Raw genomic sequence first — 22370 nt, forward strand, 5'->3', positions numbered from 1 at the left:
GTATTCTACCGTCCTTACAGTTGATGAACTGACAATTGGTATACAACAGTATAATAAGTATCGGTAGTTACGTATCATATATGAGTTCTGGTTAGACCAATTATTGACCTTATTATGACTGTATTGGACATCACATATTAGTTTCATTCTAACTTTATTTACTTGTGACTGTAAAATAACATAATTGTAAATTCATGGTACAAATATTGTTTTCTCGATTGTATAATTTGGAGAATGTTTTATATTAACTTCTCCTAGACCATCTGGGTAAATTTAGAATGAATATAGATAATCCCTGCTTACTTTTATTCTGCTTTTGGTTCAAAAAGGAGTTTTCCTGCTTTTATATTGACCTTTCAATTAACGGATAATGCTTTTCAAATCTGACAATACAAAAGTCAATATTATGCCATGCATGCTCTTTCAAGTTTCAACTGATAGAATACAAATCAGAACATACCGTACATATATCTAAATGTATTCAGAAATAAAACATCTATCTATTCCATGTACACTTTGAAAATACCAAAATTAACAAGGAAGATTTATCTGTTTTGCTTTCAGACCTTGCCAAGACAAGTAAGAATTGAAATGAGATGATTGATTAGTAAAAGCTACACTAACTTCATACCATTCATTTTATCTAATATAATCATTCATAAAAGTCATTCTTGCATATTAGTAACTGTTTGGTTTGGATTTTTTTAAACAATATATAATGTTTTTGTCCTAATGGTGTGTCTTTTTGTGTTAATAATCCACTGACGAGAGATTTTTAAGGTTAATTTAGCTTGTCATTATTATATTTGGTCAAAATAATAGGTTTTCCAAACTCGAATGAATTTGTTAATAAATGTCCTGAGAACCCCAAAGTGCTGTCAATTTATGTGATTACTTTCAATTTCTTTTTTACAATTTTTTTGCGATTTTGCTATTATCTAGAAAAATATATTAATAGGAATATAGAAACTTTAAACAGCAATTATGAGCAGCAAGATAAGATCTTCAGTCAACACTTTATTGGAATTATTGCCCTAACTCTTTATTGGAATTATTGCCCTAACTCTTTATTCTTTATTGGAATTATTGCCCCAACTTGACAATTTTTTACGTTTTTGCCATTTATCTTGAAAACTATCATAGATGGAGAAAAACTTTAGATTGCTTAAATGATACACAAAGCAAGATCTACAAAAAGTCTGATAGATAAAAACTTTAAAAGCGAAAATGATTAGCAAAACACGATCTGCAAATAGGTCAGATGAATTTGTCAGTTGTCTTTTTATAGGAGTTATTACCCATACATGACAATTTTTACCCTTTTTTGTGTTAAGGGCAAAAACTATAGAAGATAAAGAGAAACTGAAAACTTAAAATGATCAGCAATACAATCAACAAAACAGAGAATTTAGTCATAAATTATATTCTAGTCTACAATGTTTGAGAGTGTCCATTGTCGAAGATGCACATAGACCTAGGTGAGCGACACAGGCTCTTTAGAGCCTCAAGTTTCAAAATGGAACTTAATAATCAAAACCACCTGATTATGTAAATAAATGATAATTGATATAATGAATGGAAACTTTCTTGTGAGATGTCTTTTGTACATACTCAATTTTAAAAACGTATATGCATGCTTCATGTATATTAGATAAGCTATTTGTTCCAAGCCTGAATATTGTGTTTTGCTTGCAGTTGACTTCTATAGATCATAATATTTTATATGAATAATATTTAATATTGTTGTGCTGCTAGTATAAATCTTTCATAACATTTTTTAAGACAAAAATAATTTCATGTTTGTATGACTTTGGATTCATTATTATTTCTGGGGTACCAATTTTTATGCATTTCTTGCGTATACATGTGGATAAACTAAGAATTCAAATGTTCAAGGGAGTACAAATTTTCTATAGGTTTGTAAGCAAACTTTGGCTTAAATAACACAAAATCAATTATCCACAAAAATATGATTGATCCTCAAAAGTGAGGGCTTAAAAAGTGAACCTTTTTTATTATACAGTGACTAAACTGACACGTACATGTTGAAGCAGTTTGTCTCCTGACTTCAATAACAGTGTCATCAGTTACTAAGGACCCATTATTTTAGATTGTCAGATTTTTTATTAATTCTAAGATTTTTATTTTAATGTTTTAAGATTTCATCTTCGACAGTAATTGTTTATTAAACAGGAAGATGGAAACAAACCTGGTATGATAAGACAACAGACACAGTTATCAATTCAGACAAACTACCAGTAAGTACAGATAGAAATACAGTGTAATGTGTCTTAACCTTACCAGTGGCAGAATCAGCAGGGCCTAGAGGACGTTCACCCCTTTGATCAGAAAAAACATCATTTTTGGGGCATAAAATCATTTAAACAAAATGTATACTTTTACGACATAGGGATAGTGATCCCGCAGCGGCGGCGTGGGTTAGCTAACTTCTTAAATTTTTTATATTTTAGAAGGTGGAAGACCTGGATGTTTCATAATTTGTATATAGATGCCTCATGTTACGAAGTTTCTGTCTGTCACATGTCCATTGTCCTTGACCTCATTTTCATGGTTCAGTGACTACTTGAAAAAAAAGTTAAGATTTTTTGTAATGTTGATTTCTCTCTTATTATGAGTAATAGGATAACTATATTTGGTATGTTGGTATGTGCATACCTTGCAAGGTCACACAGTTTTCACTTGACATCGACCTCATTTCATGGATCAGTGAACAAGGTTAAGTTTTGGTTGTCAAGTCCATATCTCAGATACTATAAGCAACAGGTCTTGTATATTTGGTGTATGGAAGGACTGTAAGGTGTACATGTCCAACTGGCAGGTGTCATCTGACCTTGACCTCATTTTCATGGTTCAGTGGTTATAGTTAAGTTTTTGTGTTTTGGACTGTTTTTCTTATACTGTATGCAATAGGTCTACTATATTTGGTGTATGGAATGATTGTAAGGTGAACATGTCTAGCTGGCAGGTGAAATCTGACCTTGACCTCATTTTCATGGTTCAGTGGTCAAAGTTAAGTTTTGAGTTTTGGTCTTTTTAGCTCACCTGGCCCAAAGGGCCAAGTGAGCTTTTCTCATCACTTGGCGTCCGCCGTCGTCGTAGTCGTCTTCAGTCGTCGTCGTCGTTAACTTTTACAAAAATCTTCTCCTCTGAAACTACTGGGCCAAATTTGACCAAACTTGGCCACAATCATCATTAGTGTATATAGTTTAAAAAATGTGTCCGGTGACCCCGCCCGCGAACCAAGATGGCCGACATGGCTAAAAAATAGTACATAGGGTAAAATGCAGTTTTTGGCTCATATCTCTGAAACCAAAGCATTTAGAGCAAATCTGACATGGGATAAAATTGTTTATCAGGTCAAGATCTATCTGCCCTGAAATTTTCAGATGAATCAGACAACCCGTTGTTGGGTTGCTGCCCCTGAATTGGTAATTTTAAGGAAATTTTGCCGTTTTTGGTTATTATCTTGAATATTATTATAGATAGAGATAAACTGTAAACAGCAATAATGTTCAGCAAAGTGAGATCTACAAATAAGTCAACATGACCAAAATGGTCAGTTGACCCCTTAAGGAGTTATTGCCCTTTATAGTCAATTTTTAACCATTTTTCGTAAATTTTTGTAATTTTTTACAAAAATCTTCTCCTCTGAAACTACTAAGACAAAGGAGTAGGTCCGGTAAGGGCCGATTTTTGCCTCAAATTTCAGGTTCATCTGATGAGAGATTTTTGACACTTTTTAAACACTTAAGTGTCTACTTCAGTCGATTCAATTAGTTTATGTGAAAGATTTGAACTGATTTAGTCATTAAAAACGCCCAAATTCAAGCTTAGATATGGAAAATCTATCAAATATGCCATAATATGTCACTTTTCAGATGGTTTTTGTCAAAAATGAAAGTGGCCGCATCCGTGTTCACTCTCAACCTTTATATATGTTATGTATTATCATCAAATACAACTTACATTTAAATATTAAGAATGAACACAAATGCGGCCACTTCCATTTAAGACGGAAACCGTCTAAAATTTAACTCAAATGCTAAAATTTTGAAGATTTCAGAAATTTAGCTTGACTTAATGATGCTAGTACCCGATATATGTGGACTGTATTGTCAAAAACAGCTCATATTTATGTAACAGAAGTATTCTTCTTTCCAATAAATAACTTAAAGTTTACATTTTAAAAATTTTGTAAAACTGCTATATTTTGGGGCCAAAAAGGGGTCTTACTGGACATACTCCTTTAACCAAACTTGTCCACAATCATCATTAGGGTATTTAGTTTTAAAAATGTGTCCGATGACCCCGCCCATGAACCAAGATGGCCGACATGGCTAAAAAATAGTACATAGGGTAAAATGCAGTTTTTGGCTCATATCTCTGAAACCAAAGCATTAAGAGCAAATCTGAGGAGGATAAAATTGTTCATTAGGTCAAGATCTATCTGACCTGAAATTTTCAGACCAATCAGGCAACCCGTTGTTGGGTTGCTGCCCCTGAATTGGTAATTTTAAGGAAATTTTGCCGTTTTTGGTTATTATCTTGAATATTATTATAGATAGAGATAAACTGTAAACAGCAATAATGTTCAGCAAAGTAAGATCTACAAATAAGTCAACATGACCAAAATGGTCAGTTGACCCCTTAAGGAGTTATTGCCCTTTATAGTCAATTTTTAACCATTTTTCGTAAATTTTTGTAATTTTTTACAAAAATCTTCTCCTCTGAAACTACTAAGACAAATTTAACCAAACTTGTCCACAATCATCATTAGGGTATTTAGTTTAAAAAATGTGTCCGATGACCCCGCCCGCGAACCAAGATGGCCGACATGGCTAAAAAATAGTACATAGGGTAAAATGCAGTTTTTGGCTCATATCTCTGAAACCAAAGCATTTAGAGCAAAACTGATGAGGATAAAACTGTTCATTAGGTCAAGATCTATCTGCCCTGAAATTTTCAGACCAATCGGGCAACACGTTGTTGGATGCTGCCCCTGAATTGGTAATTTTAAGAAAATTTTGCAGCTTTTGGTAATTATCTTGAATATTATTATAGATAGAGATAAACTGTAAACAGCAATAATGTACAGCAATGCTAGATCTACAAATAAGTCAACATGACCAAAATTGTCAATTGACCTCTTAAGGAGTTATTGCCCTTTATAGTCAATTTTTTACAATTTTCATAAATTTTGTAAATTTTTGTAAATTTTTACAAAGTATTTTCCACTGTAACTACCAGGCAAAGTTCATTATAGATAGGGATAATAGTAAGGAGCAAGAATGTTCAGTAAAGTAAGATCTACAAACACATCACCATTACCAAAACACAATTTTGTCATGAATCCATCTGTGTCCTTTGTTTAATATGCACATAGACCAAGGTGAGCGACACAGGCTCTTTAGAGCCTCTAGTTTTCAAATACTATATGAATAGGTTAACTATATTTGGTCATTTTCATGGTTCATGGTTCATTGGTCAATGTTTAGTTTTCTTGGTTAAGTCTGTTTCTTAGAAACTATAAGCAATAGGTCAACTATATTTAGTGTATTGAATGGTTGTAAGGTGTACAGATATTTCTTGTTTGGTTGATATGACCTTGACCTCATTTTCTTGGAATATGCTAAGATTATGTGATAGTTGTAGTAAAGATTTATATTTAGGAATATTAACATAATATCAATGATTAGTAAAGAAGGCGAGACATTTCAGCGTGTGCACTCTTGTTAATCTAAAGACTTTTCAAACTTATAGTCCTGTATCTGACTCAAAATTGAATAGCATTTAGTAATTTCACCTGTGAAACAGTGTTATATGAACCACTGTCTAATCCAAACAAAATCATTAGTTTAACTGTGCATGTAATTTTATAACAAAACATTTCTTCTGGAACATTGTATTATAGTTTCACAATTAATCTTTTCAATGCAAAATGTTTTTTTTTTCTGTAAAATTCTTAAATTAAATTCCATTTTGCTGAGAACCTGATAATAAGCTGTAAATTGTTGTGGTCAGTTAGAAACAATTCAATAGAGATGAAGATTATAGTTTTCTAATAAACAGATTTCAAAATAGATTACTTTAAACAGTACATATTCATTGTGCTTTGTAAAAATAGTTAGGTTTCAATATGACATAATTTGAGATTGAGCTATTTCCCATGGCTGCCGTTTTGGAGGGGTAATGCTTGATTTTCTTATTTAACTAACCAAACTGAAACATGTGATACAAGCAAGTCTGATAAGAGATCCTTACTAGACCGTAGTGATGAATCAAGCAAAGCTAAAATATATTAAAATTGTTCAAAAATAACTTTTTCTTAAGTCGAGCGGTCAGTATAACAAGTTTAATTTGATTGTTTTATGAAGGAATATGTGCACATAGACCTCCAACATGGCGACAAAAGGGAAGTAACTCTTGCTTAAATATTTGTGTCAATCGAACCTATTCAAAAGGTATTGTATACTGTTTACATTACAATGATAATGTAAAAATAATTCTTTATGTTCTTTTCTTACATTGTAGGCAAGATGAGAAAGAACAGCCAACTAGTCTTTCAATGTTACAGAAATTATATCATTTCTACACAGCACCTGTCATAATATTTTGTCACAATGTGGTCAGTATCATTGCAATATAGAACATTTATACAATTTAGAAACAGTTGCAGAAATCAGCAGAAAATTACAAAGGCACAATCAAAAATCATAAGTTGAAGGAAAACCGACTATACCTAATTATTGTCTTTATTACATTGACCAAGGAAATATATATTGGGAAATATCAGTTTTGTAATACTGTAAATTCAGAAATTATTGCGTGCATTTATTATTGGGATTTTTGAAGAATTAAGAAAAATGTTAGTTTAATTATTGCTATATTTTTAAAAGCTACATACAGATATATGTATCGGATATCAGAATGCGAGTTATGATTATTGCCATACCAAGTTGCATTATTCATATTAATAAAAACCTCGCAATAATTTCTGAATTTACAGTAATAACCAGCACATTGATCAATTATTATGAATTATTTAACAAGTATCAAGGTGTGGTGGCAAGAGCTACTCTATAAAAGATAAAACATGTGGAGCAGGATCTGCTTACTGTTCCAGAGTACCCGAGACCACCCCTAGGTTTTTATGGGGTACGTGTTGCTCAGTCTTATGTTTTCTACATTTTTGATATAAAAAAGGTCAAGGGTACAGCCCATACTTATATCAAAATGCTGCCATTGGGAAAGTAAATTTTATTGCAAAATAGAAATTTCTAGTTAGACCAGGGCTTCCAAAAAATATTTGAGCCAGCCGGACATTTTTTGTCTTATCCCGATTTAAGTCCCTTAAGACTTAGTAACAAAAGACAAGCATTTTAATCAGTTGGGGATCATATAAACAATGATGGACATTTTGATATAATTCGATGCTCTGACGTAAACTGTTCAATTGATGGTGCATCATTCGAAGTGTGCAACATCAGCGTACTAATATCTACCTTAGACTCTTTATTTCTGGAAAATTAAGCTGTCAAAAACTTAGCTTTTTTCTAATACCGGATGTTGACTTGATGGAGAGTTGTCTCATTGGCACTTATCTTCCTATATCTATTGACAATGGTAAGACATGGACCAGAGATGGATGCGTAAACTCCGTGTACGTTTACAAAGCACGATTGAGTGGAAAATACTCAAAATGAAGGTTAGATAAAGGTATTAATGATAATTTTAGTATTTTTGAAAAATTCGGATGCATAATTAAACCTCACACCTGTGCACATGTGCACACGTGTACTAGTTCAAACAACGTGGTTCTGAAGATTTTTTGCTTACAACCTTTATTACTTCCGTTTTAATTTTTTCATCAAATCATGTTCATTTACGTATTTCCGATAATCTAAATCTTTTTGACTAAATTGATTAGATGCAAACCACAAAAAAAAACTTTTAAATAAATAGACTGATCAATGTCTGGTACAAAATAGTTTACCTGTTGCGTGTAAATTATGATCTTATCGTCTTAAATACGTTTTTCTGATAGTCTCAATCTGTTTTCCTAAAAAAGTAGTTCGATTTACACCAGGAATGTTTTTAATTTAAATAAAAAAATAACTTCCAAAAAGATCGATTGATGTCTGGCACAAATAGTTTACCTGAAACTATTTGATGACAGGTAAATCTCACCTGTTAGACACTTAATTAACCTTGATTGTAATGAGAGGGGATTATAGTAGGGCTTGTTTATAGAGTACTGTCACTTTAATGACCGGAAAAGTGTGGCTGTTTAAGGCACAAGGTCAAGTCAAAATGGTTGATTTTTCAGAATCACATGAACGTTGAAATGGCAAACCTACGTAGGATGTCCGTTTCATGCTTGGCCCGGTCGGAAATGTCGGATAAATTTAAATTTGTCCGGCAAATATGACTGTTTTGGAAGCCTTTGAGTTAGACTATGAACATTTTTTTTCTCTTTTGTCTATCAAATCAAGAAAGTTTTTGTGAAGGTCTGTTACATAAACATACTTACAACAATGACATGGTTTTATTTTCAGTTGTCTTACCTGATATTTTTAGCATTGTTCAGTATTATGTTATTGATAGACCTATCCACCAATGTATCTGTGATTGAGATCATCCTGATGATTTGGGTATTTAGTATATTTGCCGAGGAAGTGCGACAGGTAATTATGCAAGACAAACTGACTACAAGCGAGGACAATTTAAACAGTTAAAACACAGACAAAACACTTATGATTTGGCATAGTACTATAAAACTCTTAGCATTAAAAATACAGACTAAAGTGCAGCTTCATTTGTAAGGTTAGAATTTTCTATCAGGTTCAAATAGTACCCTGAAAATTTACAGTAATACTCATCAGATAAATAAAATAAAAACCAGAGTATTTAGCTGATACAAGACCTTATTGGCCACATTTTCATACATACAATAAAGTTTCTAAGATTAATGATGAAATTTTTGTAGTTATAAAAACAGTTATGCTCACCTTGGTATTACTTTTCTGGCATGTGGCATCAATAGCTACAAATGAGTTTCTTTAATATCCCTTTTTTTTTACATTGGTCAACCAAATTGTGTATAGATTTTAGGTCACAATATTCGTTGTAAAAAGATGTATAATTTGACCTCAGTATTATATGGCTAACTAACTTTCCAAACTATTGTTTGTGTATATCCAGATAATTTTGTAAGCAGGTGAGATTTTTTAGTTTGAAAACATTTGTTTTATAAATATAATTAATTTTATCTCTCTCTTAATTAGTTAAAATCAAAAAGTCATCCACTAGTGAGTGATATTCTTGAACTATTTGCCACCTGTTAGAGTCAAATTTTCACATAGGAAATGTATTTATAGCCTTTGTGTAATCATCATGTAACTAGTATTCAGTAATAAGTACATGTATAGATCACTTCAGACATTTTTGGTTAAAAATCAAATAAGTGTTTAATGATAGACTTTAACTGGTTAAATATAATATTTTGCATTTGTTGTTTAATGAAAATTTAGCTTTATTAGGTGGGAAAAATATATATGTATAAAAAAGGAATGGAGACCTCTTTATTTAATTTATAATCGAATGTTTCTTTTTGTAACTTTATAGGGTGTGAAAGTATTGACTGAAGTACATTTTGTATAAAGCGCAGAAGCACTTCATACTAAAAATGTGTGAAAATTCAACGATTTTACAGGCCTATTATTAAACTACAAAAAGAAGCATTCAATTCATATAATCACATTTTATGCTATATCCATGAAATCCTGAGTTAAATCAAGCCTTTAGCTTGTTTTTCTATGCATTGTTTTAATGTTGTCACAGATAGCATGTGCAGTCATAGATGTTGCATTTCATATGGAAATAAAATTTAACTTCTGGAATGCTTTGGCCAATATATCATGTATTTATAACTCTTACATAGCCAAGAAGAAATTCTGTAAGATTTTTGTATAAGCATGCTAACTGACTTTTTGACTGATGGTCCCTTTTTTTCCTCTAATTATGTGTTACATATACTATGTGTTCAGAAGTTGTCAAATGTAAGATCTGCTCTGGAAATATATATGATTTTTCGAATCAAATATTGCATCCAATTGTGTATAAAAACTTAAATTTTTTTCATATACCACAAATTGATAAAAAAATGATCATTTTCAGTTATGCAATTTTCATGCATTGTTTTAGGGGTTGCAGACATTATGTGATTTTGCCAGATTTAAACTTTTATTGTGTAAATGATTTAACTAAACAATTAGCCTCTAAACATATAAAGCATGCTCTTACAGATGAATAGCAGATCTGACTTTCACCTGAATTATTTCACATTTTCACTTGTTAACCCCTTGTTGATACAGATTGAATAACTGTGAAAAAAAAGTTTTTACATCATTCCTGCCTCACTGTTTATTCAGCTTGAAAGTCATCTTGTCTATTCAACTTCGTATTGATAGCTATTTCTAATATAGCTTTAGTTTTACTCTAATATTAAGATTTGATACAAGTTTCTCTCATTCTAGTGAAGAGTTCACTGAATGTACAGGCTTTGTGAGAAATAGATTGTATTTTTCATATAAAATTGTTCTTTACTACACGATGTAAAATTTTCCACTCTTCAAATAATTACCGTATGTTAGAATTTTTATAAGAAGTAGGTTACTTCTCATTGCTCTTCATTTCATCTAACTGGTATTGTTTCCTTTTAAGGGAAAAAAAGGACAAAAATAGCTCATACCAAAGTATAGTTTCTGAATTGACTTGCTAAAAAGGGTTTAGCCGGACATTGATGCAAACAGTTAGGCTGTATAATCAACACTTGACTCTAAGTCATTTGTTTATTGCATTCTAATAAAAAGTCACAAGGTACTAATATTTGTAATTCATCACATGTTCTAAAACTGTTTCTTACCAAAATGTCAAATTTGTTTTTGCTATAGAAACAATGGATAAAAATTTATTACATTTTCTTTTGAAAACAATCTAGTTTTTGAATCCACACTTTGCTTTACGGATGAAAGCAACTAGTCAGGAAGGATCATTTAAGATGTCAACTTACTCAAAAGACACTAGATATGTAAATAAAGTTTTAGTAATGTAGAGTGGATTTTTTTTCATTTTTTTTTGCATTTAATATGACTGGCTTAGAATTGATGTTTTTAGTTATTATAATAATTATTCATTATTCATATCAGAAAGAAATCATCAGTTCTGTTTTTAAATTTTGTATTAGAAATTGTCTTGACTGAAGTCAAAATACCAGTAAATGAGTAAATGTATAACAGATTATCATTGTGGAACATTATAGAATAAGAGATAATATAAATCTGTTTCATATCATTCTTTTTTTATGCCCCATTTATAGGCATTATGTTTTTCGGTCTGTGCGTCTGTTTGTCCTGCTTCAGGTTAAAGTTTTTGGTCAAGGTAGTTTTTGATGAAGTTGAAGTCCAATCAACTTGAAACTTAGTACACATGTTCCCTATGATATGATCTTTCTAATTTTAATTCCAAATTAGAGTTTTGACCCCAATTTCACGGTCCACTTAACATAGAAAATGAAAGTGCAAGTGGGACATCCGTGTACTATGGACACATTCTTGTTTAAAAGAAAAATTGGTGTATTGAAACAAATATTTATCACCTGATGGGATGTTTCTTTATAGTTTTTGCTGAAATTTGAATGAAATAAGGTTCAATCAACTGTGATATAAAAAAAATAAGAGAGGGAATTTCATTTGTAATTACTAAAATGAACCATTTGAGATAGTTTTTCAACAGAAACTATGCACTACATTGTACCATGTTCCCAATGATTTAATTTGGTATACAATATAGCAATTTATTATGTATGTTAGAATTATATTAAAAAATATAATGATAAGCATTTGTTAAGTGGAAGCAATATAAATTATTTAAAAAAAACTTCTTGTTGGATTTTTTCTTGGGCTATCTTATTTTCATGTTTGATTAGGGCAACAGTCTTTTCATCTATTTAGGGTTTACTATGTATTACTAAGTCTTGTTGTCACAAATTCATGATCATAATGTTTGAAAAGGTTTAAAAACAAAATAAGGAGTCCATAAATTTAAAAAGTGAACACACAGATATACTTTGATGCAAATTACGAAATTCAGTGGAATGTTTTGATGAGTGTATGGTTTTGTTTGGAAAAAACATATAGATCTTGGGTAATACAAAATCTGCTAGCATTATGAATTTTATGATAGGCCTTTAGCCTTACTTCATGAAAAAAACAAAAACAGGGGAAGTAACCTCAATTGTGAAGAAAAGTCGTAACTGAAGTCTGATACTTGTAATCCTCTTCAAATTTCCTTTTCCTTAATTTATTTATAAATGTATCAACATTGTTTTATATGTACAGTTATTCTATAATCTTTTAAAATGTCTTTTGTCATAACAAATATTGCATGTACTTTTTGTTCTATGCCTTATTTACATTGTTGTTTTGCAGTTTTTTTAGTTTAAATATATGTAGTTTTACTTAATAAATAAGTAGGCATTTGGTTATTTTTTTAAACTGAATTTTATGTTTTTTGATATTAAAATCTTGTCCAGTTTTTACCAGAAGCTTTATTGGACAGATGGCATAAGGACGGGACCACCTGCAATTTTTTATGAAATTTGATAATCCCTTTTCTGTTATTTTAAGAACCAAGAGAATGGAAAAAACTGACTTGTTGACATACACTCCATATCTTCTTTTATTTATAATTGCCAAATTGTGTAAAATGTTTATTTTAAAATCAAAATATCAGTTTACGTTCTAATATTATTTTAAGGTGAATACACCCCATCCCCCATCTATAACGTTTTGAAAGGGGGATTTAAAAATATCTTATGATACATTTCTGAGGCCTTAATACGTACTTATCATCAGACTCTGAAACAGTAGTGACATAATTTTATGTTTCTCGACCCGAACGATAATACTGTATGGGGTTTGACATATCATTTGATGTATCAAATTGAAGATGCCTTTTTATCGTATTGTCTCATATTATATTTTATTTTGTTTTCATTAAAAATAGATAATAATGAGTGATATTATTTTACATGACTGATGTCATATTTTTATTTTGTTTTCAGCTCTATGTTTTTAAATTTAACCAATTATCACCTTTTAACAGATTTGTTTAATTTTGTTTGTTTTCTTAATGTAAAAATTAAAATGGATGACTTACTATATTTACCAGCACATTTTTGTTTGTGCAATTGAAAATCAAATGACAATAATATGTGTAATATTTGAATTTCTTTTTATTGTGTGTTGAATGGTCTCCAAAAAGTTTTTTTTTAACTTACTGTGACTTGACTGTATGTGTTGCTCTCCACCTATTGCAGTTTATTCAAAATTCTGACCAAATTGCAATTTGTTTTATCAAACCAAACTGTTCAACTGGTCAGAAATTTAAATAAACTGTTGTAGAAAAACATAGTCAATTGGTGAAAGGGCAAGGTGATAAACTAAAGCATACTTACAATCCTATAAGACTTTAATTCCACTTCAATGATATTATGAAAAATCAGTCTAACAATTTCTATACAAATTTTATTGTAATTGTCATGCAAAAAGGGATAGATAGTAAATTAGTAATTTTTTAATTGCAAAAAAAAAAAAATGTCCAAATTTAAGTTTTGAATTATTTCTAATAAAATGGTGTTTTTCTATGCATGCTACAAAGATTTTTTTTAATTAATCTCTAAAATGCTTGGTGAAATATACTCAAAGTTTAATATATTCTCTTAAAGTTTTAAAGGGAGATAAGATCATTATTTCAAAAGATTATCTCCCATGGAAACTTATTAACAACGTATTGTAATTTCACATATATTTTACTGAATATAAGATGTTTTAATTCAAATGATGTCTGATTCTTATGAATATAGAAGACTTTTCGAAAGAAAAATTGTTTGAAAGCTTAGTTTGGACATTTTTATAGCAATTTAAAAATTACTACCTATCACCTTTAGCATGACAATTACAATAAAATTTGCATAGAAATTGTCAAACCGATTTTTCATAATATCAATGAAATGGAATTAAAGTCTTATAGGATTATAAGTATGCTTTATTTTATCACCTTGCACTTTCACCACTTCACTGTGTTTTTCTACAGCAGTTTGATAAAATTTCTGACCAGTTGAACAGTTTGGTTTGATAAAATAAATAGCAATTTGGTCAGAATTTTAAATAAACTGCAACAGATGGAGAGAAACACTTACAATCAAGTCACAGTAAAAACTTTATACCTAACAAAAAAAAATATGAACTCATATTTACATTTTATTTTCATCAAGTTAATAACCTATAATTATCCACTTAAATTGAAAGCATAGATGTTTAAAATCCTTTAAAAAAATTCATTCTCAGTATGTAAATGTTTTAATTGTATTTTTTTGTGTGTGGAAAAAATTTGACAACTGCACTGATAGCACTGACACTTGTCGATTATTGACAACTGTTTATTGACCTCTGTTGTGTTTGTGTTTTATTTTTGTGTTGTTTGATAGCTGTCTTATTGACCTGAAAACCAATATCTTCATTCTTTCATATGCAGATGATGTTTAACGCATTAGTACAAACTATTGCTCAAATAATTGAAAGTTATTTCATCTTTTTAATTGAATACACAATTTCTAAACTAAAATATGGCTGAGGCTGCAATATATGTCAGCATACTTAAATATTAAATTTTCATTAAAAAAATCACTCTCTGAAGTAAGAATGACATGCAATAGTTTAAATTTCTTTATTGAATATTGAAGATAATTCAAATATTTACAAAAAAATGCATGTTTTATTTATTATTTTATTTTTTATTTACAGCTTGTTACTGGTTCCTCAGCAACTATAAATGCAAAGTTAAAAAGTTATTTATCAGACAGTTGGAATTTGGTAGATGTACTGACAATCATTCTATTTATATGTGCATTAGTTTTACGATTTATACCCGACGATGATACATTTGAAGCAGCTAGAGTAGTTTATGCTATAAATTTTATAGTATTTTTCTTCCGTATCCTGCATATTTTTTCCGTACACAGAGAATTAGGACCAAAGCTTGTTATGATAGGAAATATGGTAAGTTAACTTTTTTGTCAAAATAAATGATGGATTTGAAATATGAATGTTGAACAAAGATTTGTTATTGAAGAAACTTCCATGAAATATTTCTGTTATTTTGTGTTTTTGTCGAGCCTGCGACTTTTGTCGCAGAAAGCTTGACATAGGGATAGTGATCCGGCGGCGGCGGCGGCGGCGTTAGCTCACTTCTTAAAAGCTTTATATTTTAAAAGGTGGAAGACCTGGAGGCTTCATACTTTGTATATGGATGCCTCATGTTACGAAGTTTCCGTCAGTCACATGTCCAATGTCCTTGACCTCATTTTCATGGTTCAGTGACTACTTGAAAAAAAAGTTAACAATTTATGTAATGTTAAATTCTCTCTTATTATAAGTAGTAGGATAACTATATTTGGTATGTGCGTACCTTGCAAGGTCCTCATGCCCGTCAGACAGTTTTCACTTGACCTCGACCTCATTTCATGGATCAGTGAACAAGGTTAAGTTTTGGTGGTCAAGTCCATATCTCAGATACTATAAGCAATAGGTCTAGTATATTCGGTGTATGGAAGGACTGTAAGGTGTACATGTCCAACTGGCAGGTGTCATCTGACCTTGACCTCATTTTCATGGTTCAGTGGTTATAGTTAAGTTTTTGTGTTTTGGTCTGTTTTTCTTATACTGTATGCAATAGGTCTACTATATTTGGTGTATGGAATGATTGTAAGGTGTACATGTCTAGCTGGCAGGTGTCATCTGACCTTGACCTCGTTTTCATGGTTCAGTGGTTATAGTTAAGTTTTTGTGTTTTGGTCTGTTTTTCTTATACTGTATGCAATAGGTCTACTATATTTGGTGTATGGAATGATTGTAAGGTGTACATGTCTAGCTGGCAGGTGTCATCTGACCTTGACCTCGTTTTCATGGTTCAGTGGTTATAGTTAAGTTTTTGTGTTTTGGTCTGTTTTTCTTATACTGTATGCAATAGGTCTACTATATTTGGTGTATGGAATGATTGTAAGGTGTACATGTCTAGCTGGCAGGTGTCATCTGACCTTGACCTCGTTTTCATGGTTCAGTGGTTATAGTTAAGTTTTTGTGTTTTGGTCTGTTTTTCTTATACTGTATGCAATAGGTCTACTATATTTGGTGTATGGAATGATTGTAAGGTGTACATGTCTAGCTGGCAGGTGTCATCTGACCTTGACCTCGTTTTCATGGTTCAGTGGTTATAGTTAAGTTTTTGTGTTTTGGTCTGTTTTTCTTATACTGTATGCAATAGGTCTACTATATTTGGTGTATGGAATGATTGTAAGGTGTACATGTCTAGCTGGCAGGTGTCATCTGACCTTGACCTCGTTTTCATGGTTCAGTTGTCAAAGGTAAGTTTTTGAGTTTTGGTCTTTTTTTCTAATACTATATCCAATAGGTCAACTATATTTGGTGTAAGGAAATATTTTATGATCTTTATGTCAGTCGCGCAGGTTTTATATGACCTTGACCTCATTTTCACAGTTCATTGCTCAGTGTTAAGTTTTTGTGTTTTGGTCTTAAACTATAAGCAATAGGTCAACTATATTTGTTATATGGAAGAATTGTTAACTGTACATGTCTGCCTGGCATGGTTCATCTGACCTTGACCTCATTTTCATGGTTCATTGGTCAATGTTTAGTTTTCTTGGTTAATGTTAAGTTTATGTGACAGTTGTAATAAAGCTTTATATTTAGGACTATCAACATAATATCAATGATTAGTAAAGAAGGCGAGACATTTCAGTGTGTGCACTCTTGTTACTTTTATCATGTCAAAAGGGTTTGTGAGTGAACACATATTTCATGTAAAACATTTTGTTTCGATTACAAATTATAAACTGATCGTTAAGAACAATAATTATTTTTTAGTTCTCAGAATTAGCTGGAAAAAAAAAATGTAATGAACTTATCTTAATTTCAAAATCTTATAAGTATATTTGGTGAAGGATTTTTTTTTTAAGATTTCATTAAATATACATTATTTTAGAAATAATATATGGCTTAAGGTTTAGCTCAAGTTAGACCAGTACTGTGGATTCAACATTATTTTAGGGTTTAGGTGAACCATGAAGTTTTCAATAAAATATAAATGCAAAAAGGTGTGTATGCAGAATTTGCATTGAATACCACGAATTCAATTATCCAGAGAAGTACAATCTTTCCTCAATCAACAAAAATCAATGAATCAACAGTATCTGCTTTACTCAGGTCAAATAATTAAAGAATTTTAGATTGAAGAAAATTTTTCTTGATACAAAAGTTCACTTGAGACAAGTTTTTGATTTTACAGGTTTCACTCTATTTGTAATTTCAGGTGAAAGATTTGTCGTATTTTATGGTAATATTGATGGTATTTGTGACATCTTATGCTGTTGCTTCCTACTCCATTTTGTATCCAAACATTAGTTGGTCATGGGATATAGTATTGAAGGTGTTGAGAATGAGTTACTGGAACTTATACGGGGAACTATTTATAGAGGATATAGAATGTAAGTCAAGTCTTTGGTATTCAAAGTAGAAAACTTTTGTTTGTATCTTTTTTTCGCAATTCTTTTTGTGTTTCTATACTTTATAGGGGAAAGAGTATTTATTTATTTTTATTTTTGTATGCATTTATTTACATAATAAACATTTTTTATGGCAAGGAGAACACGAAAAGAAGCATTTATAGTCCCATATTGCTCCATGTACGAAGCTATGAATTTTCACATAGCTGCTACAAAGAATCCATTTCATTTGTTTCATTTTATCAATACTATAATTGTACAATATGACATCTAGAAATGACTTGCATCATATTCCAAGAATATATGCCCTGTCATTTTGTTGCTATACCGATTTGGAAAACAATACAAAATAACTCTATGAGGTATCATTTGGCATTCCCAGGAAATAAATTTCTCCATGAACTAATATGGGTGAAAGGATTACTTCATATAATTATAATTATACAATATTAGTATTTATTTACATTTTTACCACATTATTGAATATTTCTTATATCTTTTCAAATGGTAGGAATTAACTTTTATCATGATATATTTCACCGCACAAATCATTTTGGTGAGATCTGACAGCCAGTGTATCATAAATAAAAAACTATAAAGATAAATAATCCAAGATTTATAACAAATAACATTTTCTTAGTAGAGAGTACATATTTGTGATGTCTTAAGCATGGCATTAGCTGAGTTGTTTCACTTTGATTCTTATTCGTCCTGAACATGCATGAAATATTTGCCACTGGACATTAAGCAATCAACATTCAATCAATCTTTGATTCAATTTGATATGTTTAATTATTTTTCTGTCAAAATAGTGCAAGTTTGGAATACCTTTGATTTTCAGGGTCATTATAAACCCTTTGTTAACCAATTCCTTTCATTGGGAGAACATTCTAAACATACAAGATTAATGCCTTCAAATGAGAGGGTTACATGTTTGAGTTGTGGTTTTAATGGTATATTTACGTAATGTGAGCATGCCGTCACCCACTCAAAGAAATATGATGAAGTTCAAAATTTGTATTTTATTTATAGTAGAGGAGCCTGACTGTAGTTTTGATCCGGCATCATACAACAATGGAATGCCAAGATGTCCAACAGAAGTAGGAAGATATGCTACACCAGTATTAATGGGAATATATGTCCTATTTGTCAATATACTATTGCTCAATCTACTTATTGCTATGTTCAGGTTAATATAATATTTATATGATTTTATTGTAAACATGTCACCTTAAACACAAAGGACAAATGTAACATATATAAAGTTTTAAAGAAAAGAATTACATCACTTTAAGCTAATATTTACAATACACTCTTATACTCATTATAAGTCAAATCAATACTCTAATAATTATACCCCCGCTTTAAAAAAGTGGGGTATACTGTTTTACCCCTGTCTGTCCGTCCATCCATCCGTCAGTCCATCCGTTAGTCCGTCCGTCCGTCCCATGAATATTTTTCGTCCCATCTTTCTCAGGAACTATATTACAAGGATTTTTGAAATTTGGTTTCGGGGTTTTGATAAGTCAGCTATACTGTGTGATGCGTTTTCAGATTCATCACTCAACAACTTCCTGTTTACCGAACACTTACATCATTTTACACATGACATCCAAGTTGAAAATTTTCGTCACATTTTCCTCGGGAACTACATTAAAAGGATTTCTGAAATTTGGTTTCAGGGTTTATATAAGTCAGCTATACCGTGTGATGTGTTTTCAGATTCATCACTCAACAACTTCCTGTTTACCCTCAAGTATTTGGGCAGGGGTATTATCAGTGAGCAGTAGCTCGCAGTTTCACTTGTTTTATTTGTCATTTGTTGATCAACAAAGATTTAGAATACCAGAGAATACTGTAATTTGTCTGTGATTTCAGCCAAAAATGTACTGTAAACCAACTTATTGTAGATACTTTTATTAAGTTAGATTTTTCAGCTGTTTTTCGCTGCAATTTATGTAACAGTTCCAGATTTTCTAACTTTGTTTGTGTATTCTTATTCATAAGAGAAGATCCAAAATAACATTAACACATATACAGAACTCCAAGTTAAATTAAAAAAGGGGGAGGTCCATAAAAGCTGACAAAATCAAATGTAAGACGATAACAACCAATGGAACAAACAGAAAATAATTATCATATTCCTGACTTCATACAGGCATTTTCTGAAGAAAATGGTGGGTTAAACTTTACTTTGACATATTTAGCAACTATTTATATTCATGTTATTTTTCTTCTCACCAAAGTATTGAAAATAAACATCATACATTATTCACAGCAGAGATGAACATTCAATTGATAAGGTACTTTCCAATTTGAATTTTTCTTGGAGTTCGGTATTTTTGTTATTTTACTTTTTAAATGTATATACATATTTTCACTCTTTAATGAAGGAACCTCTCAACATTTATCTTAATTTCAGTTACACCATACAGAGGATACAAGACAGTACTGACCAGCACTGGAACTTCCAACGTTATATTCTAATTTATGAATATTACTCCAAGCCACCATTGCCTTCACCATTGATATTGATAAGTCACATGTTTTTATTCATCCGTTGGTGTGCACGAAAATGTTGTAAAAGATGCTTATCAACTAATCAATCAGACCTCAGTAAGTTCCTCTGTAGATATGGTGTTTCCTAAAGGTTTATATTTAATTATGTGGTCTTTATTATACCACAGCATATTTACGGTAAGCAGCAGTAGATTGTTGAGTTTGTCTGTTTGCGTGTTTGTTTGTTAGTCTACTTATTACAGTGTTCTCCCCAGGCTGATATGACGCTGCCGTGCCGCAGCGCCTTCATAATATTTTTGTAGATCCCGCAGCGTCTTAATTGGCCGCTGTTCCTTAATACTTGATCCCGCAGCGTGTTAATTGTCACATTTTCATTATAAATGTTGGTTAAAATTGTCATGTTACTGATCACTGCTGATGGGTCGGTCAGTGTTTTATGCAATAACTGATAATTAGTTTTACCTGAGCCACGCTTATCTCAGCCTTATCGGACTATGTTATCAGGTAATAGCGTAAATGATCATCAAGAAGATAGATATTTTTTGAAGAAAACTAAAAGTTTTAAAAACTTCAGTGCAGAAATTGAAGAAATAGATCGCAAATACATTGTATTTACGCATCGTGTGTGTGATCACTTGACCATTTATATAACAAATTTTTTCATTGGTCGAGAAGAAGAATCTATTTAAACACGACCAATGAACGTGTTGAATACACATGATAAATTTGAATACACATTGCTAAAGATATTTACGATGAAAACTATGAATGAAAGTATTAGTAGTTGAAAAAATTAAAATAAAGTTTGATTAAAAATAAGGATGAGTGATTTATTTTAATAGAAAGTGAAAAAATTGTTGCTTGCAAGGTAAATTCGTCTGAAACTGTCATATTTTTAGAAATAAAATGATCATTGAACATCGATCGTGAATCCGTGCGTCAGGAAATATGTGACAATCAACACGGGTACAGAATCGCCACAGCTTCTGTAAAATGTCACTGGTAAATAATTTCAATGATTTTAACTTAACGAATTTGTAAAGTTTCGTTTATATCTATCTGCCAAAGATAGGATTAAACAATATTAGGCACGGAAGCGTAATGTGAAACTACGGAAACTGGTCAGCTGTTCATTTATAAAAAAAATTTGTTTTAAAAAGTTGTATACCAAATATCTTAACCATATTCGATTTTATTAATTCTGAATGAACATGTTCTCTGCAAATAACAAAGGGGTGAATTATAAGCAAAAGGTAGATGATGGAAGTAGAAGTTTTTTTCAGACCAATGACTTCTAATGAAAAGGGGAATACACCTCCATCTACACTGTCAGTATAAGCAGATTTCATTGCTTCTCCTAATCCCAACCACGCTCAAGTTTTAGCAATTGATAAAAGCAAGCACCATGTTTCTGGTTTCAATGACAAGTGGCTGACTGAGTTTTCATGCCTTAGAAATGTTAAAGGGGGTATAAGCAGAACAAAAATTATTGTGAGTGGGGGTTTAATTTTTAACCCTGAAGAGGATAAAGACAAAGTTGAGGAACAGACTGTCCAACAAAATAACACTATCTTGAAACAATATCCCTAGAAGGAGCAGAGAGTAGAGATGAATATTTATATTTTGACTTCTTTAATTGACTGAATATAAATAACTTTTGTGTTTAAAATCAATTTATTTCATATATATGTTCTTGTAATTCATTAATACTCTGCATTATTAAACACATAACACAAAGCATTATAATTCATATTGCATGTCTTGATTTATGACTTATTGCTTCAGATCACAAACGTTCACTCTAAAAAAAGAGTTACGCGCCCTTGAATTTTGCGCCTTAAAAAAATCCTGGGGAGAACACTGATTATCCACAAGTCTTCCTTAATCAGATGTTAGATTTCAATGTCCGAAACTTCCACAGAATCTTTGATATCTCATGACATTGTTTACTTGACTTATTTGTTATTCAAATAATTTTTGAGTTTTCCTTTAACAAATCTTGGGCTTTACTAGACCTACAGTAGGGGTTAAACATCTTGTTTTCTTGGACATCTCCTTATAATTATATTTTATTTCCAAAGAATTTTTTGAGACCTCTGATGAATCATGATAAGGATACTTTGATGAATCAGGATAAAATTTTAACCAATTTGACACTAATGGTAGCCAAAAAATTACCGTTTAATGC

At 31.1% G+C, this 22370-nt stretch overlaps 1 protein-coding gene across 8 annotated transcripts in view; it reads left to right on the plus strand.

Annotated features, from left to right (window-relative positions):
- Positions 1-22370, plus strand: part of LOC127728027 (transient receptor potential cation channel subfamily M member-like 2) — a 94569-nt gene that overhangs the window by 43902 nt on the left and 28297 nt on the right. For 5 of the 8 annotated variants that reach the window (XR_007993980.1, XM_052235178.1, XM_052235176.1 and 2 more), the window contains 9 exons: positions 565-579; positions 2194-2258; positions 6553-6646; positions 8577-8705; positions 11021-11110; positions 14886-15140; positions 17470-17644; positions 18695-18851; positions 20085-20278. Coding sequence is in view for 7 of the 8 variants with exons in the window: in XM_052235178.1 (XP_052091138.1) it covers positions 565-579; positions 2194-2258; positions 6553-6646; positions 8577-8705; positions 11021-11110; positions 14886-15140; positions 17470-17644; positions 18695-18851; positions 20085-20278 (1174 nt within the window). In the remaining variant the exon portion in view is untranslated. The remainder of the gene's footprint in view (positions 1-564; positions 580-2193; positions 2259-6552; positions 6647-8576; positions 8706-11020; positions 11111-14885; positions 15141-17469; positions 17645-18694; positions 18852-20084; positions 20279-22370) is intronic. The other 3 variants (XM_052235182.1, XM_052235183.1, XM_052235180.1) reach the window with 2 other exon arrangements.

This window comes from Mytilus californianus, unplaced genomic scaffold (genome assembly GCF_021869535.1).
Source record: "Mytilus californianus isolate M0D057914Y unplaced genomic scaffold, xbMytCali1.0.p SCAF_2, whole genome shotgun sequence".
NCBI classification, from domain to species: domain Eukaryota; kingdom Metazoa; phylum Mollusca; class Bivalvia; order Mytilida; family Mytilidae; genus Mytilus; species Mytilus californianus.